Raw genomic sequence first — 12,670 nt, forward strand, 5'->3', positions numbered from 1 at the left:
GGTCCAACCAACGGCACCAGCTGCGAGTTGCCATGAGAGACGCATCGCTTCAGCTTAGTGCCTGTGTGCACGCCACGGTAATGTACCCGTACCACGAACACGTTTCGCCAGATGCACCAGACAGTCTTTATCGGAAGTAACTGAATTCGCATCGACACTGCCCCTGAGTAAGTCCAGACTGCACAAATTAAGTCATAAATCTGTAGTTTCTTTAAATATGTGATTGTTGTTTATTAATGAGTATTTAACAACTTCATTGATTTGAAGTAGTTGCCTCTGGCGCCCAGCTTAACAAATAATTAATTGTATTCAATTTTGATTAATATGTCATTTTATCCTTTTACTAACAAACGTCTTCTGTTGCTAAAGAAAATAATTAAATCAAAATGGGTTGTTATTGACAACTGTCCGTGTGTGCAATAGAGGTTAGTAATAGTATTGGTAGAAGCTATTTCGCATTGATAACACAAATACTCTTAATCTAACATAAATGGTTTTCAGTCGTTATTATTGCCACAACCTGTATTGCTGAAACAGAGCGAGGTGACGCTGTGGTTAGCACACTGGACTCGCATCCGGGTGGACGACAGTTCGAATCCGCGTTTGGCCAGTCAGACGTAAGTTTTCCGTGGTTTCCTTAATTCGCTTCGGGGAAATGCCTCAGTTTTCTTCCGCATCCTTGAGACGTTCCGGGCGTGTATGTCAATGCGACGTCAGGACTTAACCTTCCTCGTTTCTTTTACGCAGCGGGGAAAATGTACAACATAATAATTATAGTAATTATGAGACGATAGATTTCTCTCTTTCAATAAATGTTTACTTTCTTTGCAAACTGCTACTGCATTGTCTGACTTGTCGTTGAAACACAGCTATTCTGGAGCAATCCCACCGGGAAGATAATGCTAACTTCTAACGAACTGCGGATGCCCCTGATGGCTTCTGCGCGTAGGGACGCGTTGTCACGAGGATAGTTTACAAGCAAGTTGCTATCCAGCAACAACAGCAGCGTGATATCATCCGAGTGAAACTCTAACAAGCTGCGGGCGAGACCGTATCATGACGGACGTAATACCTTTGCTATTGGAAGAGAACTTTCGCGTTGACAATGCTGATGTTTCGGATAAGAATTAGGAAAAATAGAAACGTAAAGATTATCTGAACAAGAGCTGATATAGTTCAAGAGAGATAATGAATGGAGTGTCGCATCTTACGCTTTATCCTTGGTCGAAATAGACATTTCATTATCCTTTTCTTTTACACGATACGAAGTCTCCACAAAGTAAGCAATTTTTCAGAATAGTCAATAGTTTATGGTGTCTGTATATATTGTGGGCCATCATTCGCTAACGAAACACATAGTTTCCAAACCGCAAACTATTTCCTTCCAGCGATGCCGTATCCACCATTTCGTCGTTTTACAGTCTCTTTCTTCGTTCCAGCTTATTCACATAACATGAATATAGCGGCACTACCTTCATCTTATTTTTTATTACAAGTAGACGAATACACATAAGACACTATTCAGTTAAAAAAGCAAAACCGAAATACAATCTATGAAATTCTTAAAGTAACGTCGATAAAATATAGGGAGCGAGAGGTCATCGACAACCTGTACTGAGGCCAAACTGCAGCGCAAACATACCGGGAGAGACGGCATAGGATTTGGAAGAGTAGTTGAACGGTATAGAGAGTGTCTTGAAAAGAGGTTATTGGACGAACATCAACAAAAGTAAAACAAGGGTATTGGAACGTATTCGAATTAAATCAGATGATACTGGGATATTAGATTAGGGTATGAAACACTAAAAGTAGTAGATGTCTTCTGCTATTTGGACAGCTAAATAACTGATGATGGTCGAAGCAGAGAGGATATAAAACGCAGACAGGCAACAACACGAAAAGCATTTCCGAAAAAGGGAAATTTGTTAGTATAGAGCATGAATTCTAAATTTCAGAAAGTCTTTTCTGAAGGTATTTGTCTGCAGTGTAGCATTGTATGCAACCGAGTCCAGGATGGTAAAAATTTTGGCCGAGAAGAGAAGCTTTTGAAACGTGCAGGTGGGTAGATCGAATACCTAATGACGAGGCACTCCATCGAATTGGGAGGGAATTAAATTGTAGCGCATTTACAGGATCATACTGATGCTGGGATTGGTTCGTAAGACATATCCTGAAGCATCAAGGCAGCTTCAGTTTGGTAATGGAGGGACTTGTGGAGGGCAAAAACTGTAGAGGAGACCAACGCCGGAGTGTACACTACTGGCTATTAAAATTGCTACACCAAGAAGAAAAGCAGATGATAAACGGGTATTCATTGGACAAATATATTATACTAGAACTGACATGTGATTACATTTTCACGCAATTTGGCTTCATAGATCCTGACAGATCTGTACCCAGAACAACCACCTTTGGCCGTGATAACGGCCTAGATACGCCTGGGCATTGAGTCAAACAGAGCTCGGATGGTGTGTACAGGTACAGCTGCCCATGCAGCTTCAACACGATACCACAGTTCATCAAGAGTAGTGACTGGCGTATTGTGACGAGCCAGTTGCTTGGCCAGCATTGACCAGACGTTTTCAATTGGTGAGAGATCTGGGGAATGTGCTGGCCAGGGCAGCAGTCGAACATTTTCTGTACCCAGAAAGGCCCGTACAGGACCTGCAACATGAGGTCGTGCATTATCCTGCTGAAATGTAGGGTTTCGCAGGGATCGAATGAAGGGTAGAGCCACGGGTAACCCATCTGAAATGTAACGTCCACTGTTCAAAGTGCCGTCAATGTGAACAAGAGGTGACCGAGACGTGTAACCAATGGCACCCCATACCATCGCGCCGGCTGATACCCCTGTATGGCAATGGCGAATACACGCTTCCAATATGCGTTCACCGCGATTTCGCCAAACACGGATGCGACCATCATGATGCTGTACACAGAACCAGGATTCATCCGAAAACATAACGTTTTGCCATTAGTGCACCCAGGTTCGTCGTTGAGTACACCATCGCAGGCGCTCCTGCCTGTGATGCAGCGTCAAGGGTAACCGCAGTCATGGTCTCCGAGCTGATAGTCCATGCTGCTGCAAATGTCGTCGAATTGTTCGTGCAGATGGTTGTTGTCTTACAAGTGTCTCCATCTGTTGACTCAGGGATCGAGACGTGGCTGCACGATCCATTACAGCCATGCGGATAAGATGCCTGTCATCTCGACTGCTAGTGATACGATGCCGTTGGGATCCAGCACGGCGTTCCGTATTACCCTCCTGAAACCACCGATTCCATATTCTGCTACAGTCATTGGTTCTCGACCAACTCGAGCAGCAATGTCGCGATACAATAAACCGCACTCGCGGTAGGCTACAATCCGACCTTTATCAAAGTCGGAAACGTGGTGGTACGCATTTCTCCTCCTTACACGAGGTACCACAACATCGTTTCACCAGGCAACGCTGGTCAACTGCGTTTGTGTATGAGAAATCGGTTGGAAACTTTCCTCACGTCAGCACGCTGTAGGTGTCGCCACCGGCGCCAACCTTGTGTGAATGCTCTGAAAAGCTACTCATTTTCATATCACAGTATCTTCTTCCCGTCGGTCAAATTTCGCGTCACCTTCGTGGTGTAGCAATTGTAATGGCCAGTTGTGTACTTTTGCAATACCTTCCGCGGACGCCCATGATCGTACGGCATTGTAGAGCTGGCTGGGAGAGCCCTGGCTCCAAGTAACTGGTGAGGTGGGCAGAATAGTTGGGTTCGCGCCACGACGAAGCGCTGGAGTGTCTCACCTGCTGACGGCGTAGATCTCGAGCGGCCCGTCCAGCTTGCCCCCCGCCGCGACGTGTATGGTGGCGAGCGGGTCGTCGGTGACGACCTCTGCCGGCTGCGGACCCTTGGGCCTCGCCCCGGACAGCCACTTGAGCATGCTGACTGGCTCTGCCTCTGTCTGCTGGTCCACGCCTGCACGCCTGTTGCTAGCTCATGCTCTCCTCCGCCTCCTGCTCAACACACACAACACAGCACTCGTCAGCACAGCTCGCCTCGCTGTCAGCCATCAGCGTCGCAGTCATCACCGCCGTCTCGACGAACGGCTCTCGAGACCCCGGTCGATGTGCAGCGTTAATGTACCTCGACATTCCGATCCTTTGTATCTACGTTGGAAACCCCATTTCATCAACGCTGCTTCTCGCCCGGAAAGCTGAGAACCGTCCATCGGTTTTGCATAAGACTACAGTCACACGTAACATTTTGTAGCGGGTTCCATGAAACGGGGGTCGCTCCACAATCCCATAAACGATATGAGCGCTGAAAACAAGATTCTTCACAACTGACACAATCGCGATGTCGCTGCTTCTTTACCTAAGCAGCTCCTCATTCGGATCCACAAGGCTGAGTAAGACCACCTCCCAGGCCTCCCTGTCCGCAGCTCGTGATCTCGCGGTCGCGTTCGCGCTTCCCGAGCACGGGATCCCGGGTTCCATTCCCGGCGGGGTCAAGGGTTTTCACCTGCCTCGACATCACTGGGTGTTTGTGTTGTCCTCATCATTTCATCATCATTCCCGAAAGCGGCGCGGTTGGACTGAGCAAAGGTTGGGAAATTGTACGGGCGCTGATAATCGAGCAGTTGAGCGCACCTCAAACCAAACATCATCATCATCATCATCATCATAATCATCATCATCCAGGTCTCCCTACTTTAGAGGATGCAGCCGGAATTCAAACCGGGTCCTTCCGCACCGAAGACAAAGTGGAATCACCCTAGAAACAACAAGATGAGCCATAACAACTTCGACGCAATCTACGTGGGAATCCATTCAAGATAAGTGCCAAAATTAATGACTTTTTTACAGTAACTTCATTATTTCCATTCTGACGATATCATCCACAGTCAATAACTTTGTTGTTGCCCGATAAAGCGAACATATGCTGCGTGAGCGACATTATTAATCTGATTTCTAACCTACTTTGCAAGTGGTGGTATTGTTAGAGCCTGTCCAGGTGTTTTCTAGTTCCTTCAGCATTTCTGTGACACTCTACCAAGTGTCAGCCGGCCGCTATGGTCGAGCGGTTCTAGGCGCTTCAATCCGGAAGCGCGCGGCTGCTACGGTCGCAGGTTCGGATCCTGCCTCGGGCATGTATGTGTGTGATGTCCTTAGGTTACTTACGTTTAACTAGTTCTAAGTTCCAGTGGACTGATGACCCCAGATGTAAAGTCCCATAGTTCTTAGAGCCATTTGAACCATTTGAACGAAGGGTCAAACTAACCTGCGAACATCCGTGCCGCTTTTCCTTTTATACGTTCAATATCCTCTGTTAGACCTATTCGGTACGAGTCCCATACACTTCTGTAATATTCTAAGCTGCGTATTATGATTGTTTTGTAAGCAGTTCCCTTTATACGTGACTGCATTTCCATAGTATTCTACTAATGAACCGAAATCATTCATGTACTTTTCCTACTACCGACATTATGTGACTGTTCCATTTCATATTCCTACAGGTCGTTACACCAAGGTATTTGTATGAGTTGACCGATTCTTACTGTGGCAAAATTTTAAATTCGTGAACATTTAAGTCACGTTGCCAATCTTGGCACAACATTGAATAGTTATCAAGACCCGACAGAAAATGTGCGCCATTTTTTTTTTTCAGACAGTGCTTCATTACCGATAACAGCATCATCTGCAAAAGACTGAGGTTTACTATTAATATTGTCTGCAAGATTATTAATATACAATACGAACAATAAGGGGTCCCAACACACTTCTCTGGGACATAAAACGAAAACTAAACTCCTCCCAAACATGCCATGGAGGCGTAACGGTACCGACCAGCCGCCGTATCATCCTCAGCCCACAGGCGTTACTGGATGCGGATATGGAGGGGCACGTGGTCAACACACCGCTCTCCCGGCCGTATGTCAGTTTCCGAGACCGGAGCCGCTACTCCTGAATCAATCCTCAGTTTACCTCACAAGGTCTGAGTGCACCCCGCTTGTCAACAGCGCTCGGCAGACCGAATGGTCACCCATCCCGACAGTGGTGAACTTCGGTGATCTGACGGGAACCGCTGTTACCACTGCGGCAAGGCCGTTGGCTCCGTGGGACACACCCAAAGTCTTTTCTACACCTGTCGATGACTCTCCAAGATAACATGGTGCGTCCTCCCTACCAGGAAATCATCAGTCCGGTCACAGATCTTGCTTGATATTCCATATGATCATACTTTCGATGGCAAGCGTAGTTGTGGTACTAAGTCAAGTGATTTTCAGAAGTCAAGAAATACTGCTCTACCCGGCTACCTTGACCCATGGCTACCAGGATGTCACGTAAAATCAGTAAGCAGTTCGAACCCATTTACTCAGTTCAGTCAGAGACCATACTAGTACCGAAACAGAGGATAACAGAAGGAAGGCAGAAACACTGAATTCATTAAATTCTTTTATTCCAGTCTTTGATCGCAATATCAGTTCTTTTGACGATGAGCGTTTTCAGTCAGTAATGACCGTCCTCAGATCTACAATATAAAAATATATACACCTCGTGAGCAATGTGTCTTTCAACACAATACAGCATTGCGTATCACAAAATACTATCACACAACAGGGGAAATGTAAAGATAAAATAGGGTAAAACGTACCTTTTCTACACTATGTCCTAAAGTAATAAGGCCGTAATGGTATCGTCAAAACATATAAATATACTCAGCACACCATCGTTACATAGATCTAAAATAACGTGTAGACTAGTCCACATAGTACACACAGTCATTTTTGCAACTGGCTACTGAAGTACAGTAGCTACCAGAAATATGTTTGCCTACATCCTACATAGATGTCGCTACTGTGGGCTTAGATGTAGCCATCATTTACGTAGGAAACATAATCTGTTAAAAACGCATTAGGTCAAATACATGTAGCAGACTTTTAAATATTGATAACTATTACAGAAACCAATTGTCATACAGTAAAAGACGAATACAGTTACCCATATAAAATTGTTAAGGACACACTGCTCACGACGTGTGTATACCGGGTGATCAAAAAGTCAGTATAAATTTGAAAACTGAATATATCACGGAATAATGTAGATAGAGAGGTAAAAATTGACATACATGCTTGGAATGACATGGGGTTTTATTAGAACCAAAAAAAATACAAAAGTTCAAAAAATGTCCGACAGATGGCGCTTCATCTGATCAGGACAGCAATAATTAGCATAACAAAGTAAGACAAAGCAAAGATGATGTTCTTTACAGGAAATGCTCAATATGCCCACCATCATTCCTCAACAATAGCTGTAGTCGAGGAATAATGTTGTGAACAGCACTGTAAGCATGTCCAGAGTTATGGTGAGGCATTGGCGTCGGATGTTGTCTTTCAGCATCTCTAGAGATGTCGGTCGATCACGACACACTTGCGACTTCAGGTAACCCCAAAGCCAATAATCGCACGGACTGAGGTCTGGGGACCTGGGAGGCCAAGCATGACGAAAGTGGAGGCTGAACACACGATCATCACCAAACGACGCACGCAGGAGATCTTTCACGCGTCTAGTAATATGGGGTGGTTCTAATAAAACCCCATGTCATTCCAAGCATGTGTGTCAATTTTTATCTCTCTATCTACATTATTCCGTGGTTTATTAAGTTTTCAAATTTATACTGACTTTTTGATCACCCGGTATTTTTATATTGTAGATCTGAGGATGGTCATTACTGACTGAAACCGGTCATCATCAAAAGAATTGATATTGTGATTAAAGACTGGAACATAAAACATTTGACAGTATTGGATCACTGTTCACATACGCGACTATGTTGCAGCTGGAGAAACTGAATTCGTTCTTCCAAAAAAATGTTACACAACGGAATATCATAACACAGTCCCTCCTTTCAATCATCGTGATTGATTGTGGAAGAGAAAAGCAACTACAATCACTTAGTAGTCGAAAGACACCACGACGAGATATCTGTAAAATTCGACAAAGATTATGCGAAATAACTTGCTCTTCTAGCAACAGTTTATCGTAGATCGCTTGGGGAACGAAGTGTGCCTACCGACTGGAAAAAAGGACAGTTCATTTCCGTTTTGAAGAAGGGACATACGACAGCTGCTTATAATTATAGATCTATATAGCTGATGTCAATCTGTTGTAGAACTATGAAACATATATTATGATCAAAGATTTGTGACGTTTTTGGAGAACGAAAATACCCTCCATAAAAATCAACATGGATTCCGCAAACAGTGATCTTGTGAAATTCAGCTCACACTCTGCCTTCATGAGAACCATGCCGCTGCAGACAATGGCGCTGAGGCTGACGCCGTGTTGCTTGACTTCAGGAAGGTATTTATGATGCGGTAGTCGATAAGAAGTAGAAACGCCAGAAGACAGCATCGGTTTGCAGAATGACCTGCAGACGATTACTGAATGGTGCAGGCTCTGGCGTATGAGCCTAAACGTAAAAAAAAAAAAGGAACATGCTCCGCATACGCAGGAAAAGAATGTAACTAGTATACAACTACACTATTGATGAGAAATTACTAGAGACAGTATCTACGGTAAAATATCTAAGAGTAACTATCCAGAGCGACCTTAAGTGGAGTGATCATACAAAACACATAGAAGCAAAAGTAGATGCCAGACTGAGAATCATAGGAAGAATCTTAAGGAAATGTAATTCATCCACGAAGGAAGTGGCTTACAAGGTGATTGTTCGACCGATTCTTGAGTACTATTCATCAATATGGGATACTTACCAGGTAGGACATATATAAGAGAAAGAGAATATCCAAAGAAGAGTGGCGCGTTCCACACTGGATTGTCCAGTCGGCGCGAGGGCGTTACGGAGATGTTCTACAAACGTCAGTGGCATACTTTACAAGAGAGGCGTGGTGCGTCACGGAGAGATTTATTACCGAAATTCCGAAGGAGTAAGTTCTGGGAAAAGTCGGGCAACATATTACTTCCACATAAGTGTCTGGTTTTCTTACAATAGCATCATTCCAGTTAGGTCGGAGCAAATGGTCATTTCTAGGTACTTTAGATAGTTATCCTACTATTTGCAATGGCTTGTCGTCAATGGTATAATCGTACAGTGTTGTATTTATGAACAATACGTTACGTTAACTTACGTTCAGGATCAACTGCTGGTCCCTCTACCAATCATCGATCTTCTACAGGTCTTCCTGCAATTGGTCACTACCTTCTGAGGTTGATATCTTCACATCAACAACAGCACCATCTACTGACCACCTGATGGAGCTTCCGATGTTATGCAATAGACCATACGTATATACTCTTGAGCGGTGACATGACCATCATCAAGACCGCATTGATCCAGTGTTTAGAATTCGTGGAAACTAAAACGGTCCGACAGCGTGCTACCGTCGGCCATACATAATGGGCCATTAATGTTCATCATACTCCCATCACGTTCTTATACTTGTGACGACGCTAATCATGACGAAAAAAATTATTTTCTTCTACTAAGTTAAGGAGACAGATCAATCTGATGATGATCGTAATGATCAAAACCGGTAATTGCCTTAAGTATAAAAATTGGCGACTGAAAACTTCTTTTGTTTCTACGAATTATATATATATATATATATATATATATATATAGAGTTCATCTATAGAGTTCATTCCCAGAACTCTATAGATGTAGCAGTCAGGGCGAACAGGCTTAGATGGTGGGGTCATGTTACACGCATGGGAGAAGCAAGGTTACGCAAGAGACTCATGGGTTCAGCAGTAGAGGGTAGGAGGAGTCGGGCAAGACCAAGGAGAAGGTACCTGGATTCGGTTAAGAATGATTTTGAAGTAACAGGCTTAACATCAGAAGAGACACCAATGTTAGCACTGAATAGGGGATCATGGAGGAATTTTATAAGGGGGACTATGCTCCAGACTGAACGCTGAAAGGGATAATCAGTCTTGAAGGATTTTATATATATATATATATATATATATATATATATATATATATATATATATATATATATATATGATCGTAATGATCAAAACCGGTAATTGACTTAATTACAAAAATTGGCGACTGAAAGCTTCTTTTATTTCTACGAATTATATATACAGGGTGTTTCAAAAAGGACCGGTATATTTGAAATGGCAATAAAAACTAAACGAGCAGCGATAGAAATACACCGTTTGTTGCAATATGCTTGGGACAACAGTACATTTTCAGGCAGACAAACTTTCGAAATTACAGTAGTTACAATTTTCAACAACAGATGGCGCTGCGGTCTGGGAAACTCTATACTACGATATTTTCCACATATCCACCATGCGTAGCAATAATATGGCGTAGTCTCTGAATGAAATTATCCGAAACCTTTGACAACGTGTCTGGCGGAATGGCTTCACATGCAGATGAGATGTACTGCTTCAGCTGTTCAATTGTTTCTGGATTCTGGCGGTACACCTGGTCTTTCAAGTGTCCCCACAGAAAGAAGTCACAGGGGTTCATGTCTGGCGAATAGGGAGGCCAATCCACGCCGCCTCCTGTATGTTTCGGATAGCCCAAAGCAATCACACGATCATCGAAATATTCATTCAGGAAATTAAAGACGTCGGCCGTGCGATGTGGCCGGGCACCATCTTGCATAAACCACGAGGTGTTCGCAGTGTCGTCTAAGGCAGTTTGTACCGCCACAAATTCACGAAGAATGTCCAGATAGCGTGATGCAGTAATCGTTTCGGATCTGAAAACTGGGCCAATGATTCCTTTGGAAGAAATGGCGGCCCAGACCAGTACTTTTTGAGGATGCAGGGACGATGGGACTGCAACATGGGGCTTTTCGGTTCCCCATATGCGCCAGTTCTGTTTATTGACGAAGCCGTCCAGGTAAAAATAAGCTTCGTCAGTAAACCAAATGCTGCCCACATGCATATCGCCGTCATCAATCCTGTGCACTATATCGTTAGCGAATGTCTCTCATGCAGCAATGGTAGCGGCGCTGAGGGGTTGCCGCGTTTGAATTTTGTATGGATAGAGGTGTAAACTCTGGCGCATGAGACGATACGTGGACGTTGGCGTCATTTGGACCGCAGCTGCAACATGGTGAACGGAAACCCGAGGCCGCTGTTGGATCACCTGCTGCACTAGCTGCGCGTTGCCCTCTGTGGTTGCCGTACGCGGTCGCCCTACCTTTCCAGCACGTTCATCCGTCACGTTCCCAGTCCGTTGAAATTTTTCAAACAGATCCTTTATTGTATCGCTTTTCGGTCCTTTGGTTACATTAAACCTCCGTTGAAAACTTCGTCTTGTTGCAACAACACTGTGTTCTAGGCGGTGGAATTCCAATACCAGAAAAATCCTCTGTTCTAAGGAATAAACCATGTTGTCTACAGCACACTTGCACGTTGTGAACAGCACACGCTTACAGCAGAAAGACGACGTACAGAATGGCGCACCCACAGACTTCGTTGTCTTCTATATCTTTCACATCACTTGCAGCGCTATCTGTTGTTGGAAATTGTAACTGCTGTAATTTCGAAAGTTTGTCTGCCTGAAAATGTACTGTTGTCCCAAGCATATTGCAGCAAACGGTGTATTTCTATCGCTGCTCGTTTAGTTTTTATTGCCGTTTCAAATATACCGGTCATTTTTGAAACACCCTGTATATATATATATATATATATATATATATATATATATATATATATATAATCTCAATCGCGAAAGTCCTGTCACTTTCTTGGGAGTATTCCTGACCTACCTTCACATCTGTTGATAGCCATTTTTCCCCCGGTAAATACTCAAATGCGGTTGAAGCGTAAAATCACGAATATTGGTACAAAGTGCCCTTTGCCACGCACTAGACAGCAGCTTGTGGTGTGTACTGTATTTGTAGATGGTCCTTGACCTAACCTCTGGCATCCCAGATCTAGAGTCTCGTCGTCATCACTAAATGAATAACATTCGGGAACTTCGAATGTGGCAGCTACGGAAGCATCGCTCATCTCCTGCCACAGTCGAGCAGTCGGCATTACTACTGCAGCAGAGACCCACTCTCTCCTCGGACTCATCTCCTCGCGGCACGAAAACAGGGGCGGCAACCTTGGGGCTGCCGAGTCGTTTCCACACGACGCATTCGGCCTTTCGGGAAAGCGGACTTCCATCTCAGTTCCTGGCGCAATCTGGCCACCCATCAAGGCCTGCGTTCCGTACGTCACATTCAGTAAACGCACGGGTCGCACGAAGAGAAAGTCATTTATCGCTGCCATCGCAGTGGGCGAACCACGAGATCTCCACCGACGCCTTTCGAGGAAAAGCGATAGCTCGGCACTGGACTTTGGTCTTCCGTCTTTAAAGTACCTTCGTTTCTGATCGAACTACCAGGCGATTTGGCTGATGGATGGATCTGTAAAGTTCTTCATTGGATCCAAGAGATAATTAAAGATATAGAGACAACCTAGTGGAAGGCAAATTCATGGACAACGTGATGGAGCAGCATCAGTGAGTTTCACTGAGAACTGTAATGCATGAAAAGATCTATAGGACGCATTTATTGTTCGTAATGCGGGGCCACAGTCATAATATATTTCTTTAAAGTCAGTACCGCCATTAGACTGTTGTTTATTTGCAGTGTTACATTTACATTTACACAATCGTGATTTCAGCTTCAAAGTGCCATTATCAAGTGATTT

The 12,670-nt window shown here is 44.2% G+C and overlaps 1 protein-coding gene across 1 annotated transcript in view; it reads right to left on the bottom strand.

Moving 5' to 3' along the window:
* Positions 1-12,670, bottom strand: part of LOC124795999 (protein FAM117B-like) — a 387,013-nt gene that overhangs the window by 152,614 nt on the left and 221,729 nt on the right. Inside the window, exon 3 of the mRNA XM_047260081.1 lies at positions 3,785-3,994. Within this exon, the coding sequence (XP_047116037.1) occupies positions 3,785-3,921 (137 nt within the window). The 5' untranslated portion in view covers positions 3,922-3,994. The remainder of the gene's footprint in view (positions 1-3,784; positions 3,995-12,670) is intronic.

The sequence above is a fragment of the Schistocerca piceifrons genome, chromosome 4 (assembly GCF_021461385.2).
Source record: "Schistocerca piceifrons isolate TAMUIC-IGC-003096 chromosome 4, iqSchPice1.1, whole genome shotgun sequence".
NCBI lineage: Eukaryota > Metazoa > Arthropoda > Insecta > Orthoptera > Acrididae > Schistocerca > Schistocerca piceifrons.